The sequence below is a fragment of the Pipistrellus hanaki genome (genome assembly GCF_964339955.1).
Source record: "Pipistrellus hanaki genome assembly, chromosome: 4".
NCBI classification, from domain to species: domain Eukaryota; kingdom Metazoa; phylum Chordata; class Mammalia; order Chiroptera; family Vespertilionidae; genus Pipistrellus; species Pipistrellus hanaki.
In genome coordinates this window covers 89928708-89949862 of record NC_140506.1, presented here as the reverse complement: position 1 = coordinate 89949862, position 21155 = coordinate 89928708, and the positions used below count along the sequence as shown (strand labels likewise).

The 21155-nt window shown below is 44.1% G+C and overlaps 1 protein-coding gene across 8 annotated transcripts in view; it reads left to right on the top strand.

Annotated features, from left to right (window-relative positions):
- The first annotated feature begins 4810 nt into the window (after positions 1-4810).
- The window catches only part of LOC311621904 (zinc finger protein 75D-like), a 31077-nt gene continuing 14732 nt past the window's right edge, over positions 4811-21155 (top strand). For 3 of the 8 annotated variants that reach the window (XM_084882448.1, XM_084882446.1, XM_084882449.1), the window contains exons 1-5: positions 4818-5002; positions 8023-8135; positions 9993-10173; positions 12354-12445; positions 12944-13070. In XM_084882448.1, coding sequence (XP_084738574.1) covers positions 8130-8135; positions 9993-10173; positions 12354-12445; positions 12944-13070 — 406 coding nt within the window. In that variant the 5' untranslated portion in view covers positions 4818-5002; positions 8023-8129. Of the gene's footprint in view, positions 5003-8022; positions 8136-9992; positions 10174-12353; positions 12446-12943; positions 13071-14922; positions 15094-15182; positions 16755-17693; positions 21154-21155 lie in introns of those variants that run through there. The other 5 variants (XM_084882445.1, XM_084882447.1, XM_084882452.1 and 2 more) reach the window with 5 other exon arrangements.

The window sequence follows — 21155 nt, the reverse complement described above, 5'->3', positions numbered from 1 at the left end:
TAATGATCGACGAGGTGGGAGAAGATAGGGGTTGTCTTTCATTCCTCGTGTGAGTACAGATTTCAAGGAGTGGTATGGCAAGTACCCTTGTGGAACCATCTGTGAGTTGTGCCAAAAATATATATATATATATGGCAAATCCTACACCCCTGTTGGTGTATAAAGGAGGTGGTTGCTCTTTCTGAGCTAAGGGGTGACAGTTGGGAAGAAGCTTGAGTAGGAAAGCAGGAGTAGGACACCAGTTGGGGAGTGAGAAGTCTCTGCTGGAAATGTCCTAGCTTAGCCAATAGCAACACAATGTCTCAAAACTCCTTATGCTTGGAATTTGGAGTGGACAAATTCCAAGCAAAAGGAGTGGAAATTGTTAAAAGAACTTCTGTAGCCTTGTCACTGGGATAAGAGCAGATAACTAAAAAATAAAAATAAAATAAATCTTAAATACTGAATTTATTGCTCTGGCTAAGTAGCTCAGCTGGTTAGAGCAGTGGTCGGCAAACTGCGACTCACAAGCCACATGGTTTGCCACTCTGTTGACTAATGAGTTTGCTGACCACTGGGTTGTTAGAACATTGTCTTGGTATGCCAGAGTTACGGGTTTGATCCTCAGGGCACATACAGAAACAACTAATGGATGTATGAATAAGTAGAACAATTCTCACTTGCTCTCACTCTCTCCTCCCTCTAAAATCAATAAATAAAATATTGAGGCTTATTTTAAAAATGAAATCTGAAACATGACCCTATATTCAGTTTCCAATATTAGTATTAAAGTTCTCACAATTCTCACAAATATATCCTCCATACCCAGATTTCTAAGATAAACCAGAAGGTGCTTTAGTTTGTTCAGATAAGTCTCACAATGGCTCCAAGGCTGGTTTTGAACACTGCAATTGACCAAGGCTAGCCCCCAAATCCTCATCCTCTCCTCTGCCCTAGTCTAAGTGGCCAAAGTGCTGGGCACATCCCAGACCCAGAGTTCTCCCCACCATTAAGTGGACTCTGGAACTTGCAGATGATCATAAGAACCTCAGCTATCTTAACGAGGGGAATGAGAACTTGAAATCAAACTAAAATTAAGACTGCTGGGGTTTCAATCCGTTTTTGGAAAAGTGAAAATACTTTAATTCCTCTGGAGAGCTTGAGAAGAAGAATGCTAAGCAGCATTTTCCATCCAACTGGACAGTTGGGAAAACAAAATATTTGAACTCCATAAAATATTTTTAAGCATTCACTGAGTCACTCCACTGACAAGTGCTTCCTGAGCATCTGCAGTTTAATGGATCATGGCTACCTGTTAATTTTTAGGGCCTTTCCCTCTAGTACTAGAGCGGATTATTTGCTGAAGTTCTCAATTTTTTTCTGTGGGTTCCCTCTTGTAAGGAGTCTCTGAAGTATCCTCAAGTAGGAAATGCTGAAGCTTTACCCACACTCTATAGTTGTAGTGTTCTTTCCAAATAAGTACACAAGCATATTATTACTGAATCTTTTCCAACTTGTCACTTGTATAGTTTCTTGTGTGGGTCCGCTGGGGAACAAACCTTAAGTACTTTTTAAAGCTTTTCCCACATTTCCCACATTGGTATAGTCTCTCCTCTGAGTCCTCAGGATACAACCTGCAATTTTTTGGTATATGGGATTGAGACATCTGGTCAGGGCTAAAGTATATTCTTCTGGCCTACCTTGGCTTCTCCTGCCCCCAAATTAAAAAAAATAAATTTTTTTTGAGGTAGAATGTACATTATTTTTGCTCATTTAATTCCTCAAAAAGGCAGGGACCATGTCACTTGCTTTTCACTATAGCTTAGCCAAGGTACTAATAGCTCATGTGCATGGGGGGCAGGGACAATGAACAATGCACAACTTTCTGCCACTTCATATACATGGATATTTCACAAAAGCTTAAATTTTTTTGCCTTGTTGTAGATTGGTAAGTTTCCATTTGGTTCTACTGCTCCTTAAACCTAGCTTTCCTTTCACCTGCAGTCAGAGCCTCCCCCAGTTCCTGCATTTTCCTTATACCTATGATCTCCATTCTTGGTGATAGTTCAAACCCGTCCCAACCCAATTCTATTCCTCCTCTCCCAATTTCCTGTCCCTTATTTGGTCTCTGTATGTCCTACTGCCCTGAAGCAAGTTCTATACTTAAATCCTTATCAGGACCCTGCAGGCTTCAACATTAGTGTGAGGTTTCTAATTGAGAAAACTACAACCAAAGGCCAAGGAAGTGGAGGGAGAAACTCCATTGTCTTAGTAATAATACTTACAAATTTGTAAAAACAAAAAAACAAAAAACAACAACAAAAAAAAACCAAACAACTTTTTAAGGGATAAGAAACCATAAACTGGGTTGGGGATGGTGGTAAAATGAGAAATCTTACAAAATTATGTATTATGCTTGCTAAAAGACTAGGTTGCATAGATTTAGTATTACTCAATGGATTAATGTATCCTTCCTTTCCGTTGTTCCTTTTTTGGTGGTGGCTGTGTTGTAGAATAATGATCTTCCCTAAAGGTCACAGTACATAACAGTAAGTGCCTAGAAGTCAATTATTGGTTTATAATAGATCTGGGCTGTTAAAATTCTGGATGTAGTCCCCAGGAGACGGGAAGAATTTCTTCCCTGATATGGCCCAGAAAGTTCTCAGGCTACTGGCCATGAATTCTTTGTTCAGAGCAAGGATACTCTAGTTTCCCAGCAGGAATTATGGTGGGTTTTAAAAATATATATATTTTTATTGATTTCAGAAAGGGAGATGGAGAAGTATCAATGATGAGAAAGAACCATTGATCGGCTGCCTCCTGTATGCCCCCTACTGGGGATCAAGCCCACAACCCGGGCATGTGCCATTGATCAGAACTGAACAAGGGACTCTTCAGGCCTCAGGCTACACTCTACTCACTGAGCCAAACCAGCCAGGGCAATTATGGAGGTTTTTAAAAAATCTACTTTTATTGATTTCAGAGAGAAAGGGAGAGGGAGACAGAAACATCTATGATGAGACAGAATCATTGGCTGGCTTTCTCCTGCATGCCCCACACTCGGGATTGAGCCTACAACCCAGGCAGTTCTCTGACCAGGAATCAAACCATAATCTTCTGGTTCATAGGTTGATAACCCACTGAACCACACTGCCAGGCAGGAGTTATGTATTTTATAGCCTGCGCTCCTTCAAAGCAGAATCAAAATCCACAGTGAGACAGGATTGTGAAGTTCTGAGCAGAAATAGAAAGAGGCCCATGCATTCTTAGGCTGATTCCTATTCCTGGACATGGTTCTTGAGATCCAGTTGTCAAATTTCCTGCTGAGCCAGGGATTGGCTATTAGAACTATCCACAGAACAAGGAAGTTCTCAGAAACACATGTTGACCTAAGGAGTTGATATCAAGTTTTCTACATATTTGTCACATCTCTTGCTTTCTGTAATGTGTCTCTTCTATGTATATTCCGATGGCAGATGAGGGAAGAGTTCTTAGTGAAGCTTTTTTCACACTGGGAGCACTTATGTGGCTTTTCCCCAGTGTGGGTTCCCTGGAGGGCACTGAAGTGGGAGCTGTTCTTGAAGCTTTTCCCACACTGGGCACACTGGTACAGGCCCTCCACAATGGGGACTTGCCAATGAGGCTAAATGGGAATTTGTTGACTCTCTTCCCACAGACAGTGCACTGACAAGGTTTCTCCCCAGTGTAGGTCCGCCTGCAGTTTTAGCTCTTCTAACAGCAACTCCATTCTTGAAACAGTCTCTACTTGATTATTACATTCCTCGGAAAGCTTCTCCCTTTGCTCCTGCCGCTTCCTGTAGCCGTCTGCAAGCTTCTGGGAAACGGTTTCAACGCAAGCATTGGCTTCCATGAATAGTTTTCTTCTCTTTGCGACAGGAGACCTTTCCAGGCCATCTGCGTATTTGTCCAGGATTTTCTCCAATTCCTCACTAATTTTTCTGCCCTGCCGGCTGATGGAGGACACTCTCCCTGATCCTCCAAATGTCTGTCCAGGTCTTTCTTGGGAGTCCACGGCATCGCGCTGTGTCCCCGGGTAGTCACAGGTCTCCTGGGCCTCCAGGCTGCGTTCTCAGCCCGCCTCCTCACCTACTCGGCTCTTCACTCTATTAATATGCTATTAACTAATTTGAAATTTTGCTCCACCTGCTGAACTCTCTAACCCATGCTCATCTACACAGAATCCGGTAGAACTTTTAAAAATGCAAGATCATGTCCATCCTTGTTAACACTCTAAAGCGGCTTCCCACTGCTCACAGGACAGAATCCAAACTCCTCTTCCCAGCCTGAAAGGCCCAGCATAACGTGGGCCCTGCCTTCCTCTCTCACTTTCTCTCCCACGGCCCTTCTCCTTGATCCTGGAGCTCTAGCCACAAACCCTCCATCCTATTCCAAACATGCAAAGTCCTCTCCCACCGGAGGCTGTCAGAGTGGGGCTGCGGGCACAGCTCTTGGCACAACCAGCTCAAACGTCTGGGCACAAACGTCTCCTCGACAAGTCTTCGCCCCACTACTGCCTCCCCGAGGTCGTTGTCTACTTCTATCAGGAGCCGGTGTCTTACCTCGCGGCCCCGTGAACGGCGCGGCGCCAATGGCTCACCGCGAGAGGGCGACACGCGCTGCCGAGCCGCACGGAGGCCGCTCTGGCGCGGCGGCGTGGAGACTCGGTGACATTCATTCCGGGCAGCCGCGCCGAACTGGGGGTGGAGCCCGATTCTCCCAGCGGGTCCTGGGGTCGCGGCGTGGACGTCGACTCGGAGCTGCACCGGGCCTGGCCGGAAGCACTGGGCTTCCGCTTCCGGTAGCAGCGTGGAGGGGGGGCGGTTCCTAGACAGGAGTGGTAACGGCCTCCGGCGGGCCCTGGGGGCTTGTGGGCCTGCGCCCGACCCTGAGCGGACCGCCCGCCCAGCTCGGCCCTCGCGGCCCCCGAGTGCCGCGCGGCGGGTTTGGCGGTTGAGCCGCAGGAAGAGAGTGGCCTCTGAGAAACCGCGCTCCAGTTTCCCAGGTAACCGAGACGCTTTCCCCGGGGAGTCGGCTGCGGAGTCCCGGAGGCCTGCAGCCGCTGCGGGCGGTGGCGGCGAGACGCCGTTTCTCAGGCCGCGCGGCCGGCGCCGGCGCCGGGGCGCAGGTAACTCCGGGCCGCACTGCCCGCCAGGAATGGCCGGGCCGCCTCTGCTGGCGTGTTTGGGTTGGTTTGGCTGTTTTTGTTTGTGGGGGGTTGTGTGTGTGCACGTGTGTGTGTGTGTGTGTGTGTGTGTGTGTGTGTGTGTGTTGCGGGCTGATGTTAACAGTCGGAGAACCTTAGTTGAGCGTCACTTGTCACTTTCTCCTGACGCAGAAGCATAGGACGTGTCCCCGGGCCTCCCGAGCCGGGGGACGGCGAGGAGCCGGCCATTCGTTTGTGGATACCTGGCATCCTGTACAGTCTCTGCGGCATCTAAAAGGCCCTTGAAACGTAAAGTCAGCAGAAGGGTCAGCTTAATCATCACCAACTGCCACCCTCCCCCTTTTTATGACTTGGTATATGGGGTCAAGAAAGGTCGGCTGTAATTTTTCCTAGTGGAAGTAAACAAACATTTTAAAATACAGGTTTTAAATCTTCTGCATAGTTCCCTTCATGTTTTTTTATTTTTTAAATCCTCACCCAAGGAAACTTTTCGCCCATTGATTTTTTAAAGGGAGAGACTGAGAGAGCAACATTCGATGTGTGTGTGTGTGTGTGTGTGTGTGTGTGTGTAGGGGGGGAGAAGAGCCTGCAACCAAGGTACATTGGAATCGAACCCACAACCCTGCTCTAACTACTGAGCCAAACCAGCTAGGGCCCCTTCATAAGAATGTTGAGCATTGCAATACTTAATTGGGGTATGCTTTCTGAGAAGAAGAGCTACTTTTTGCTTGATTATTTTCCTTCTACTCTGGTCTCACTGTCTCAACTCTCCTGTCAGTGTTCATGAGAATCTCCGATGTTCTGTGAAGTGATGGCTTCCATTATCTCAAGAGGATATGGGGTCATAGAAGTTGTACCCTCATACTAAAAGCAGAAGACTAGGGTCATATTTAAAATGTAAGAACTCAGTATGTTCAAATCTTTTGACATTGGGAAGATGAGATAGAAGCCACATCAATGAACTCTTCTGTTAATCCCCAAGCTCTTTGGAGCCAGTGGTTGCCAAATTTAACACCCACCAAACTTAAAAAATAAATAAATTATTGATTTTAGAGGAAAACATTTCATTGTTGTTCCACTTATTTGTGAATTAATTGGTTGATTCTTGTAGGTGGCCTGACCAGGGATTGAACCCATAACCTTGGCTACCTGAGCAGGGCTAACCCAACAACTTGTTTTGAAATGTATTTAAAGTACCAGTACGCTCCTCGCTCCCCTGACCACCAGCAGCTCCCCTCCCCCTACGAACTGCCCTCCCATCTCCCATGTGAAGGGAGCCTATGGACCTTCCACCTTCGCTGCTGTGCCGGGCCCTACTGCCTCCCCGGAGCAGCTGACCTTCTCAGAGCGGTAGAAGTACTTTGAGTTGGAGGTGCGTGTGCCCCAGGCCAAGGCCTCCCCCCCCCACCCTCCCCAGCACACATCCTTGGTGGCTACCGATGACCTGCAGAAGATCCAGGAGGAGAAGCCCAGGAAGTTGCAGCAGAAGAGGGTGCAGATGCTGCGGGCGGCGGCCGACTCGGGGCTTGTGGACTGGAAGGCCCCGACAGCGAGGAGCCCGAAGACCTGCCTCCCTGGGCCGGTGCTCCTGCTGCAGGGCTGGTCCTGCGTCCCTGTTCCCCCTGGGAAGCAGCGCTCTGGTGCGAATGGCCACGGCTGAGCGCCATCAGGAGCGGCTGTGTGTGCAGAGCCTAGAGCTGCCAGTGCCTGAGCGGGCCCTGCCCCCTGCCGAGTGCCGCTCACTGTAGGCTGAGAAGCGAGTGCTGTGGAGGGCCGTTAGGATGAAGTCCCTGGAGCAGGACGCCCTTCGCGCACAGATGCTTCTCAGCAAGTGCCCATCCCATCACCCACCCCCTGGAAGACCTTGGCCCCCTGGCCAGCAGCTCCCCAGGAACGTCTGTCCCCAGATTTTGCTGAGGAACTGAGATGCCTGGAGCCGTCTCCCAGCCCTGGCCTGCAGGAGGAGGACAGAAAGGTGGCCCTGGTGCTTCTGGGCAGGCCCTCACTGGATGCCGTGGGCCCGAGGATGGAGCCCTGTGTAGCAGCCACCGGCCGGGTCCCTTTCCCAGACTTGGGGTGGCGGCCCTGCAAGCACCAACGCCACCCTGGCCCCAAGTCTTAACCTGGGTGTTTAGAGACCCCTCAGAAGTTCTGGCCACTGACTTAACAGCTCCCTTCCCAGCCGGGACCTCTTGGCAAGACTGTAACTAGTGATGTTTGTACAACCAAAGACTATTTTGTTGTTTAAAGAAAATAAAATTGACTAAGTTTAAAAAATAAAAGTATTAGAGGCCGGATGCAGGAAAGTGTGCAAAGGCCTTGGACCTGGCCCCTGCCTGCTGGTTGCCAGGAGCCTCTGCAGCCTCTGCCTTGCCCCACCTGCTGCTGCTTTGTCCAGAAGGAAGGACAGCTGGAAGGGCGTCTGGTCTAATTAGCATATTGTGCTTTTATTATTGTATATATTTTTATTGATTTGAGAGAGGAAGGAAGAGAGAGATGAAAACATCAGTGGTGAGAGATTGGCTGCCTCCTGCACACCCCCTACTGGGGATTGAGCCCAGAACCTAGGCATGTGCCTTGACTGGGAATAGAACCAGGATTTCCTGGCCCATAGGTTGATGCTCAACCACTGAACTATGCCAGCTGGGCATGAAAAGTTACTTTTTAAAGTAGTCATCACTGCATTTGTCTTCAGTGAGCTGTGCTGTAGTTCAGTTAAATAAAAGAAGAGAAAGAGCCTGGCAGTTGATTGATAAAGAGAAGACAAGGCAGGATGTTTTTTTCTTCATTTTCTCATAATAAGTAGCAACTGGTAAAGTTCATGTGACCTTATTATCTGTTCTTTTTCCTGCCCTCAGTGACTTAGGAAGAAGATCCTTTTTTGTCCCAGACCAGACTGGGCCTCTGTTCTCAAAGTTAGTGCTCGTGGTGTGTCCAGCACAGGAGCAGACTGTTCCAGGGCATAATGACGGTAAGTCTGAAGGTGGCCGAGCATCAGAACCAGAGCTCTGGGGAGGCTGAGGGACCTGTGACAGCGAGTAAGAAATGTAGAGCACACACGGACAGTCCGCTGGAGAGCACTTCCAGAGCTTCCACTGTCATGAAGCAGGTGGCTGTTGGCCAACTTCAGGAATTATACTGAGGCCAGAGGTCTACTCCGAAAAGCAGATCTTGGAGCTGCTATCAGTTCCTGCCCATCCTGACCAGGGATACCAAATCCCACATAAAGAGGCACCGTCTACAGAGCATTGAAGAAGCTGTGGCCTTGGTATACCACTTGCATAGAGTGAATCTGCTCAAATGGGATAAGGGTGAGAAGAAAAATTCCTGATAAATAACAATGAAATAGGAAGAAAGTAGATATTTGGGGCGTAGGGGCATTTAATTGAGAAATAAGATGAGTTAGGTCAGTGATCTCTTGTTCCTTTGGGCCATTTAAGGCAGGAGCAGAGACCACAGGCATACAGCAATAGTCATTCCACAGATTTCACAGACCCTGGCAGAGAAATCCATGGCCTTAGAAAAAGAATTGTTTTTTCCCCCTCTTTACAGCAGGGTGTGTTTGAGGGTAATAAACTTAGTCTGGCTTAACCTATGGGGTGGATCTTAAGTTCTAAAGACAAAGTGCAACAGGAGTTGGAGAGTAAGTGGGGAACAAAAAAAATGGATTATACTTGGAGAACAAAAGAGAGAAGATAACAGAGAGGGAAAAGAAAAAAGGGAAATCAAGGTTTGGAAATCCCAAGAGTGGCTGAGATAAGAAAGTTGTTGAGGGCCCTAATTGCTTTGGCTCAGTAGATAGAGCATCGGCCTGCGGACTGAAAGTTCTCACGTTCTATTCTGGTCAAGGGCATGTACCTTGGTTACGGGCACATCGGCAGTATGGGGTGTGCAAGAGGCAGCTGATCGATGTTTCTCTCTCATTAATGTTTCTAACTCTCTATTCCACTCCCTTCCTCTCTGTAAAAAATCAATAAAAATCAATATATAAAAAAGAAAGAAAGATGTTGAGGGATAGTGTCTTCCATATCATAGTCAAACCCTCCACTGCCCTTCCTTAGTGGTTACTTCTTGGCTCAGCTGGTGAGTGGGAATCCAGGGAATGCCCTTAGGCAGGTGGCAGCATATCAGCTGGCTTCCGGTCTACTGTCAGGAATGCAGGACAGGCCCAACTGGACAGGCCTAGCTTGACACTCAACCTAGAACCAGGAGGTCACGGTTCGATTCCCACTCAGCACATGGTGGGTTATGGGCTCGATCCCCAGTAGGGGTTGTGTAAGAGGCCTTTATACATCATTGATGTTTCTATCCCGGTCTCACTCTCACTCTCAAATAAGTTTTAAAAAATATACATGTATATTAAGAAAAAATGTAAAGTCTACAGGGCAGAAGAACATATGTTTGGTGTCAAATCATTTGGAAGGATGTTGGAACCAAGTTCATTTTTCCCCCTTCTCCATTTTATCAACATTCTCTGATTATAGAGAAAATCTAGTTGATAGGACAGTTAAAATTTTTAATCTTTGGAGAAAAGTATAAGATAAATCACTGCATTAGAAGAGAGAGGCTGTCAAGACAACACGAACACAGGCGGCCCTCCCAACCCTGCTAGTGGTCTGAACTACGCCTTATGTAGAGGGGTGGAGGCTACTCTTGGAGGGCTGGCAGTAGCCACATCTTTTTCCTTTTATCTTAAATTTCACAGACTTTCTGGAAAATTGGTGGGTGTTTTCCCACTTCCCACAATCTGGACTGTATGCCTTCTCCCTCTTCCACAAGCCCCAAGCCTCAAGTAAGTTCTGGTAACATGGATGGGAATTATTTCCAGGTTGCAGTCCATGTGCTGGGAAAGGAGGCAGTGCTCTTGGGAGAAACAGCAGAGACCTCAGGCTTCAAACTGAAGCCAGCAGAGTCCCAGCCAGTGGGCAGGTCCCAGGATGAAGAATTTTGGAATGAACAACAGCTGAGCAGGAATACTCATAAAGAAACTGAGCCTATGTGTGAGAGGGGTAAGGAGCTTCATGATAATTTCTTTGCTGGGAGCTGTGTTCGCAATTTGTCCAGCCAGAACATTGTGGGCACTTTCTGGGTTCCCAGCTTTGTGGCTGTGCAGATGTAGTCATGTTAGCAATTATGATTACCCCTGCCCCCTCCCCTCACAGATGGCCTTAGAATGGACCAGCTGTTGTGAAGGTGGGGATTGGCTTAAGGTACAGAAATATCCAAACCAGAGGACCCTGGTAATAACACCATGAACACTGCTCCTTAGAAAAGTGGCGGATTGGGATCCCATCCTCAAATCACAGAAGAAATTGGGATCACAAATGTGCTGTCAGTGGCAGTATGTGAACTGTAATTGTGTACCATGAAAATAAATAAATGATAAATAATACATCTCCTACTGTACACTGGAGTCCCTGAGTATTTCATTTTCAAATCCATTAAATTTTTCTTAATTCGGATCTATCTATCTATCTATATAAAAGGCCATTATGCACCCAGGCTGGTTTGGCTCAATGGGTAGAGCTTCAGCCTGCAGACCAAAGGTTCCCAGTTTCGATTCCAGTCAAGGGCATGTACCTTGGTTGCAGGCACATCCCCATTGCGGGGTATGCAAGAGGCAGCTGATTAATGTTTCTCTCTCTTCAATGTTTCTAACTTTCTATTCCTCTCTGAAATCAATAAAAGATATATATATTTTTAAAAAGGCTAATATGAAAAAAAAAAGCCAGTATGCTAAGTGTCCCTCTGATCATCTGACTGATCGCTATGACACACTAACCACAATGAGGCAGATGCTTAACATAGAAGCTGCCATGATGCACACTGGCCATTTACAAAGAAATAGCACCACAAACCTGGTGTTGACAAACCAACACTAGCTTCCCCCAAGTGGGACACAGGCCTGGCCACCACCTTGAAGCAATAACCCATCAAATTGAAGCCAACACTGCCAAGACCCCATGGTGCAAAATGCAGTCCACAACCCAGCCCAGAAATGGTGGCTGTTAAGTGTTGGGTAATGATATCACTCAATGTAGCAACGCCCAGCTTCCTCTCCCTAGCAACTAACCTCCTTGGAGTTTCTTCAGCTCAGGAACATGACTTGGTTTAGAGCCAGGTGCAAACATTTTACACTTTAACCAAATGTCTGTGAAGTGTTTTTCCTGTGCCTCATCTCATTTGATCCTCACAGAAGTCCTGGAGTAGGTAAATAGGAGACTTGGTGGAATCCTATTTTCCATTTATTAGCTGGAAAACAGAGATTTAGAAACTCGACTAAAAAGAAGTAAGAAATGGTAGACCTTGAAAATTACTTTAGGTTTTCTCACTGTGCAGAATATAGTCAAACACTGCTGCAGTTAAACATTTTACCATTTGTTCTCCCTATGGGATCTACAATAATCTGCTTTGTGTTGATATTTATTCCAGTGTTGCTGACAGTTATCCGAAAGAGAAGTTGGGGTGCTTCACTGGGCTGTAAAAAGTAGCTAAATCAGAAAGTAGGTCTAAATAAACAAGCTTATCTATATATATAAAAGGCTAAGTTGACTCACGCATGCACAATACATGTAAAGCTCTTTTTCACGCCAATCACACGCATGTATTTCGATCTATCATTGTTGATCGTGAATTTGATTGACACTTCTATTATAGAGAAAGGGCAAATAGGGATATTAAAATATTTCTTCTAATTAATTTCCTTTCAATCTGCATTGATTTGTGCACCAGGCCTTTAGTTTATCATAAGAGGAAAATAAGGTTTTTTGTTTTAACTTCATGAAAACTAGGCAACCTGTTCTGGATTTGATAGATACTTGGTTCTTATTAGCAATGATAAGACCACTTACAGTCACCATACACACTTGAAAAGGTTTCCCATCTACTGAATCAAGATTTTATTTTAGCTGAAACCGGTTTGGCTCAGTGGATAGAGCGTCGGTCTGCGGACTGGAGAGTCCCAGGTTCGATTCAAGTCAAGGGCATGTACATTGGTTGTGGGCACACCAGGAGGCGGCTGGTCGATATTTCTCTTTCATCGATGTTTCTAGCTCTCTATCCCTCTCTCTTCCTCTCTGTAAAAAATCAATAAAATATATTTTTTTTTTAAAAAGATTTTATTTTAGAAATGAGTGCAGGATGCCCATAGAAGTGAGAGAAATTTCTGATAGCTCTTTTCCACCCATAGCTGTGCCTGCTCACCAGATCCTAGACTTTCCTGAGCAGACAGACACCAAAGACTGGACGATGGCACCCGAGTTCATCTTGTCTGAGTCCCAGGTGAGCCATGCTTTTGAGCTTTTCTCTGTTACCCATGACCTACACTGCCCAGCAGGTGCCCAGGGGCATGTTAGCCCAGATGTTTTCCCTGGGGAACTGGACGCCTCATGGACTGTTTGCTGATCCCTTGCCTCCTTCCTTTCTGCGTTATCACTTAAAAAAACACACAACAAAATATGAGCTGGGCCCTGGTGGGGTTCCTCAGTTGTTTAGAGTGTCATCCAGTATACCAACGTTGCAGGTACAATTCTCTGGTTAGGGCAACATTCAAGAAGCAATCAGTGAATGCATAAATAACTAGAACAGCAAATCAATGTTTCTTTCCCTCTCTCTCACTTTCTTTTTTCTCCAATCAATCAATAAAAAATTTAATAACAAAACAAAACAAAAAAATCATGTGCTGTTAATGCCTTCAGCCTACCATGCAGTTCATGGGCCAGATGTTAGAGCTGCTTCTGGAGTGGTCAGTACTGAGCTGAAGCCCATTCTTTTCTTTAGAGCTTGTTGACATTTGAAGAAGTGGCCGTGTCTTTCTCCCCGGAGGAATGGGAGTTACTGGATCCCAGTCAGAAGGCCCTCTACAATGATGTAATGCAGGAAAACTATGAGACTGTCATCTCTCTAGGTAAAGGTTCTCCCCTGTGTAGAAGTTGAGTGATATGTCATGTTTTCAACTTCCTGGGAATGCACACTCTTGTGAGAGTGTCTGTTCCAGTAGCTAGTTGGTTCTTAGCTTGGTGTGGGCAGGGAAAAGGTGAATGCAGATCTTTTCGGAGCTCTTTTTAAGTACACATTCCTTATCCTGCTCCCTCTTCCCTCACAAACCTGTTTCATATCTTTCTCTACTCAGTGAAGGGCACCTTCATCCACCCCGTTTGCTCAGAGCAAGAAAAATACAGTCATCGTTTACTCCGATCTTGCCATGATATCCCACTACTAAGGCATCACTAGTCCTTTTGAGCCCACATTCACAATATCGTGTGAGTCCAACCATGTCTCATCTTGTGCTGTTCACATCGGGTCTAAGCCATCTCTGACCAGGTCTACCTCATTCACTTTCTAATTAGCTCTTCCTACCATCAGCCTCGCCCTCCCATAGTCTGTTTTCCATGTAGCAACCAGAGTCTTTTAAAACCTTACCGGATTATGACATTTTCTTATTTCAAAATCTTATGATGACTTCTCATCCATTTAGAATAAAATAAAGCCTCCTTATCAAGGCTTACAGTACTCTCTCAAGCTGGCCTCTATAACTTCCTTGCCCTCAGCTCCTGTTCAGTTCTCTTTAGCCACACTATTCTTAATGCTGTTTTTTGAACTTACCATGCTCATTTGTACCTTTGGTTTCCCTCTACCCAGCACACTTTCCTGCCATGTGGCAAAACTCTCAATTTTAGGTCAGTTCAAATATCACTTTCTCAAAGAGGACACACAGCCTTATCTCGAATAGCTTAATAGAAGCAGAATCTTTTTTTAAATGTGTGTGTTTTTTAAAAATAATGTTTTCATTGATTTTAGAGAGAGAGAAAGGAAGGGGGAGAAACATCAATGAGAGAGAAACATCAATCGTCCCCCACCAGGGATCGAGCCCACAACCTGATCTGGGAATCAAACCAGGGACCTCTTGGTTCATGGTTGACGTTCAACCCTGAGCCATACTGGTGGGGCGGGAAGTAGAACCTTAAATGCTTTCTTGCCTGCTTTTGCTTCTCTTAAAACATTTATCACTTCCTGGCATTTCATTTGATTATTCATGTTTGTCTCACTCTCCCACTAGCAGATAAATTCTCTGAGATTAGGGAACTTTGGCTTAGGCATCACTATGTCTGTCATTCATAGAGAGTGTCTGGCACACCATGGCCATTTGATACACATGTTAAAAGACTGAATGATGACTACATCTCATATTTGATAATACATAGTTACAAAAAGTCCACTAAGTAATTCTGGTTTGTTTCATTCAATGGGATGTGAACAATGAGATATGAGTGGTAGAAATACCAGTTTAGTGTCTGGTGTTCAGCTGCTAAATAAAAAGTATGATTATGACAGCAATCACTTATGCATATGATTCCCACCCCACTGGCCTTTACATTGACCCCGCTAGACCAGGTGTTATTCAGGGTGAGTCCTAAAGAGTTGATAGAAACAGCCTGCATTCCCTCCAACCCTGGAGTTTTATTCCAACTCAGTCAAGTGTGGGGTATGATTGGTGGCAGAAGAGGGGGAAATGCACAAGATTCCCATGAACTGTGTCCTTTTGATCAATCAAGCTAGCTAGTTTTTTTTTTCTTAATCTCCACTTTGAATATTCACAAATGCAGTGTAGTATCAACCTGATACCTGATATGAGAGTCTATCCATTTAACCATTTGGGGTAACAAACTGTAAAAGTGTGTTTTGTTGTTCCTGAAATAGTCTATAATTAAGACATTGTTAAGTTAGCGGTCCTTGACCTCAGTTTTTCCATTTCATAGCCATATTTGTGTTCTCCAAACCTAAAGTCATCTCCTGTCTAGAGCAAGAGAAAGAGCCATGAGTTCAAGAACAGCCCTGGAGTGCTGCATATAGATAAATACACCATGGGAAGACAGGAAATGTGCCCTAATAGGAACATTTGAAAGACAACATTATAAGATTCTACTTATCTATATTGAGTGATCATTGAATTTTTGTCTCTATTCTTGATGTTTCTTTCTGCCATTTAGTTGGTTGATTTTTATGTTTATTCCAACAGGGTTAAGCCTCAAAAATAACATTGAAAATCATCGATCTATATGCCTTTCTGACTTAGAAATGCCAACACCAGATGACATAGTTTCAAAAACGGACAGAGTGAAAGTTCCTCAGAAAACAACAGTCAAAGAGAATCATGGTGATATGCACAGGGTGGGGAAATGTCACCAAGACTTTTCAGTGAAGGAAAGAGAGAAACTTTCAACATGGAGACAAGAGCTACTGAAACTTATAGATCGTCACAAGAAAGAACGTGCAGCAGAGAAGTCTTTTAAATGCCAGGAATGCAGGAAAAGCTTCAGAGTTAGCTCTGACCTTATTAAGCACCAAAGAATTCATACTGAAGAGAAACCGTATAAATGCCCACAGTGTGATAAGAGATTTAAGAGGAGTTCAGATCTTAATAAGCACTTCAAATCACACCAAGGGATAAAACCATATAAATGCTCATGGTGTGGGAAGAGCTTTGGTCAAACTTCAAGTCTACACACACACCAAAGAACTCACACTGGAGAGAAGCCCTTTACATGCCATGAATGTGGGAAAAAATTCACTCAGAAATCCCACCTTATTAAACACCAGAGAACCCACCTATAGCATATGTGTGAGAAACTTCAGCAGGTGGTCAAGCCTTCTCAGGCACCAGAAACCACCAATGAAGGGAAGCTTGTTCAATATCTTCAGTCTGAAGAATTTTACCAAGTGAAGCTTGACCTTAAAGTTCATGAAAATGCAAATTTATGAAGCATAAAAATTTTTTCATCTGGAAAATTTGGGTATATAAACTTTCACAGAGAGGAATCAAGCTGAAGGGGACATAGTAGTAGTTATATTATTACTGTTTTTACTTAGCCTTTGGGGAGCTTCTTAGCAAAAGGTGTTTGAAAAACAGTCTGAGTGAGGGAAAAAATCTGTTTGGGATTGTACCTGGCAGTATAGCAAATTCAGCCTCAAATAGTACATGAAACTATGAATCAATCATCTGTGGTCACAGATATATTGTTGGTTTTCCCAACTACTCATAAAAATGTGATAGAAACATTTGTAGCATGGTCTTTTGTAACAAAAGCAATAACAGCCTTGTTTTATTGCATACTATTACTTTAGGGTAATAGGATAATTTTAATAGCCCTATAGGGTAGAAATGAATTCTAATGTAAAGTTTTCCAAGAACCAAATTGGACTTTCTTCCTCTCGTCATTGGATATCATGTGATTGCTCTTGAACTTTTTAGCTACTTTAGCTCTTCAATCCTATTAGCACAAGTTTTCTGTGATGGAGTCAGATTTACTTCATCACTAAAGTATCTGCCAAATAACTAATATCTTGTGCCTCTCATTGGTGGTATTTGAGAAAATAAAACATTTCTAGCAGATCATATGGAAACAGTTGAAATTTTTAGTCATGGAATATGTATTAGATGTAAAAAAAGAATTTTCTGCAAAATAAACTGTTTCCTTCCCTCACAAGGTTAATAGGACAAGACAATTATAAAAATTAGCACTTTCCTGAGGCCTAAAATAAAATTAATTGGAGTTTATGGTCAACTTCTCAGGGTTTTGTTTGTTTACTCATTAATTTGACTTTTTTTTTTTAATATATATTTTATTGATTTTTCACAGAGGGGAAGAGAGAGGGATAGAGAGTTAGAAACATCGATGAGAGAGAATCATTGATCAGCTGCCTCTTGCACACCCCGCACCAGGGATGTGCCCGCAACCAAGGTACATGCCCTTGACCGGAATCAAACCTGGGACCTTTCAGTCTGCAGGCCGACGCTCTATCCACTGAGCCAAACCGGTTTCGGCTGACTTTTGTTTTTAAGAACAAGGAATTATGTTTGAGAGGACTGTGTGATGTAGACAGGGTTCTATGGTCATGATGGGAATTCAGTCAGCCTAAGACCAGGCTTCCAAAGAAATGCTTGAGGACTCATGCTCAGTGGTGGACAAATCCACACCCATGTTGGTTGTCTTACACTGTAAACTATTAAACAGGCATGGTCCACCAGTGTCTGTTTTCTCCAGTGCAACAATTAGCAGTAGCTTTGGGAGAGTTTGATAGACTGCTGAACATCTCTAGACTTGAGTTTTCTTTTTTAATTTTAAGTATATTTTTATTGATTTCAGAAAGGAAGGGAAAGGGAAAAAGAAACATCAATGAAGAGAAAATCAAGTGGTTGCCTCCTGCATGCTCTCCACTGGGAATGGAGCTCACAACTCGGGCATGTGCCCTTGACTGAAATTGAACCTGGGACCCTTCAGTCCACAGGCTGACGCTCTATTCATTAAGCCAGACCGACTAAGGCTCTTAATTTGTTTTAGAGAGAAATATCGACTTGTTGTTCTACTTAGTCTTGCACCTACTGGCTTATTCTTGTGTATGCCCTGACTGGGGATTGGACCCGAACTTTGGCAAATCAGGATAATGCTCTAACCAACTGAGCTACCCGGCCATGGCTAGTCTGTGGGTTTTCTAATGCAGGACTCTGGTCTGGGCCTTCTGATTACAGATCCAGACTGCTCCCTCTGCACAGCTGCTTCTGCCAGGTAGTCATTGATGTTTACAACAAACCTCCTCCACTCAGTGCAAGCAACGGAAAGTCAGATCTGTCCGATTCACCCCGGAGGATCCCCAAATTGCCCAGCTTGATGACAACCACTGGGGCACCTGGTCTGTGTTACGTGGGTAGGTGAACGGAAGACAAGATTAGTATATTCCTTTACCTTTGACTCAGATTGTTCCTTTAAGAGCTTTTAGGTAGTATTAGGAAAAAGGTTAAATATCTCTTCCAAATGTGTTATTTCACAAACGAAGTTAGGGCTCAAATACTCAGGGATTTGGTCTGTTCAAGACCCCATAGCTAGTGGGTCTGTCGGCTGTCACTTATCTTCATCAGTCAGACCTGATCAATCAAGGCAGGATTATCAGGACTTTGTATGTTACCTCCATGGAATCAGCCTAAACGACATTGTATCTATTTCTAGCTTATAAAACACTGCTGTTTCTTGATTGGCTACTAAACACTCTCAAGTCTCTTAATAAAATAGAGATAACACCTCAGGGTTGATCTGGGGATTACAGGGGTTGATGAAAAAAAAAAAAACACCTATCATCCTGGCTCAATCAGTGTGTGTGTGTTTTTTCCCTGCTCCCTAGTAACATGTTGGGTGGACTGACTACATTAGAGGAACATTTGTGGCTTTTTAAAAATTGATTTGAGATGGAGAGAAAGACATCAATTGATTGTTCCACTTACTCATGAATCCTTGGTTGGTTGGTATGACAGTTGATTGTTGTATGTGACACTCGCCAGGGTGCATTGGTGGCTCTTGCAGCTTTCAGGAGCTGAGCCCTGGTAGTGAGGGGCCTGCTGTCTTGGTTTGATCTGTGTCTTCAGTGCTTTTCTGTGTAAATCACCTGAGCTGTCTGGCGCTCTCAGTGGGATTTTTTTGTTTGTTTTTTGTTCCCAAGATAAACCTGTATCATGCATTTTTAAATCAAGGCCAGCTCTGAATCTCTAGTCTGCATAGCTCTTACCCAACAGCCTCAGCCTTAGATCCCTGGGGTTCTGTCTCATCTCCCAAGATGCATGTGGATTTCTTCCTAGCCCTGCTCATTCATTTAATTTGATGAGGGCCTGTTATGTGCCCAGGCAGGGACTGTTGTAGGCCAAGGATATAGTAGTGAACAAAACGGGGGGAGGGGGGGGGGAATGCATATCCTTATGCAATTAGTATTTTAGTGAAGAGTAAAAAGGATAATGGTTATGCTTTTCTGCTCCTTGCAGTTAGCTCATCAGGTTGTTCATGGGTTATGAGCAGAAGCCTCATTTCTAGACTGAAGCATTTATTTGTTGGTGTGGTACTCTAGTACTCTCCTTTCCTTGCCTCAATCATGGAAACACATACAGCGAGGAGCCATGAGATCAAACCAGTTTGGAATGCTGTCTCTCACATGGCAGGACAGCTGTTCTGGAGAGTCCCCAGCCCTATAATGGGCTTTGTGGGAATGAGGAATAAACCCTTGTGCTTAACCACAGAGACATTAGTGCTGTGTGTTTCTACTACATAACATGGTCTGTTTCAAAAAGTTCAAGGTCTTAGTGACACGTCATCTTCTTGATCTCCATGGGCCTGACTCTTGTCACCTGTGGCAGTTTTGGCAAAGCTAACCAAGTCTGATTCGTTTCACAATCAGACTCTGCTCTTTCCTGTCAATGCAACCAACGACAGAAGCAAAGGCTTTGGATCCTGAATTTTCAGGTGGTGGTGGTGGACTACTATTCAGTGCAGTCACTTGTCTAAATCTACCCTAAGAGCTACTTTCTTAATCAGATCAAGTTCCTTCTCTTTATTCTGATTGATTTTAATCCTCCCAGGGGATTTTTAAAAAAATTGATTTTAGAGAAAGAAGAAAGAAAACCCATCGATTTGAGAAACATGATCTGTTGCCTCCCATACCTTCCCTGGAGCAATAATTAAACCCATGCTCCACTCTCACCTGCAGCCTAAGGAACACCATGAGGGTGCACTGCGGATGTTTCTAGGTGGCTGAGAAGATACATGACAAGGGCTGCAGAGAAGCACTGTTCTGCCCCTGCTGCTTTTCCCAGTCTGCTCTTTCCTGTCAGTGCAGCCAGCTAGATACATTGCCCTCTGAATAGGGAGACAAGGTACCCTAGAAAGTTCATGACACCGGAGCCAAAGGTACTTGAGCATTTTGTTATATCCTGCTGTTATGGTAGTCAGTGGATCTCTCTAATACTGTTTCACCACTTACAAAATAAATATAATAGCTTGCAAATATGTTGCAAGGATCAATGTAGATAAGTGTGCTTAGAATAAACTGCTCAGTGTTATGCTTAATCAAAAATGGGATATATAACCTAAGGAGGTGTATCAGTCTATTTCACATTTCACCTCCCTTCGTTTACATCCTGATGGACTACTCACCTTCATTGTGCAGCGAGTATTTAGAAATGATTGAAGGATGAAGGGGACAGAATAAAGGCAGAACATGTCTAAACTGCCACTATTTTTTCCCTTACACTAAACACCCCAACTCATTAGCTCCCTCTTGAATATATATCCAGAATATTGCAATCTAGAATAACACATGATTAAGAAAAGTGTCATATCAAAGGGAAATGATTGAAGATTGAATATGTTTCAGTACATACTTAAATGCAGCAGTTTGTGATTTTTTTTTAAAGATGAGGTCAATATATTGAAATAAAAACTTAAAAAGATAGTACATAGGTATAAATACTAGTACAGATTAAGGTCCAGAAAGTTCTACACAGTACTAATCATTTCCTCTGAGGAGTGTAATTTTTGAGGTAAGAAAATGAAGAGACTGCCCTAACTGGTTTGGCTCAGTGGATAGAGCGTCGGCCTGTGGACTCAAAGGTACCAGGTTCAATTCCAATCAAGGGCATGTATGTTGGTTGTGGGCACATCCCCAGTAGGGGGTGTGCAGGAGGCAGCTGATTGATGTTTCTCTCTCATCGATGTTCCTCTCTCTCCCTCTCCCTTCTTCTCTGTAAAAAATCAATAAAATATATATATTTTAAAAATGACGAGACTTTATTTTTAGGTGAGAATATTTTGCAGTACCTATTCAATTTTAATAACAGGATAAAACATTGAGTTAAGAAAAGAGTTTTAGTCCCACTTTTGGCATTAAGCACTAAAAGAATGCTCAGTCTTGCCGAAACTGGTTTGGCTCAGTGGTAGAGCATCAGTTTGCGGACTGAAAGGTCCCAGGTTCAATTCTGGTCAAGGGCATGTACCTGAGTTGTGGGCACATCCCTAGTAGGGGGTGTGCAAGAGGCAGCTGGTCAATGTTTCTCTCTCATCGATGTTTCTATCTCTATCTCTCCCTTCCTCTCTGTAAAAAAATCAATAAAATATATTAAAAATAGAATTTTTTTAAAAAAAATAAAAGAATGCTCAGTCTTTCTCTTATTTCT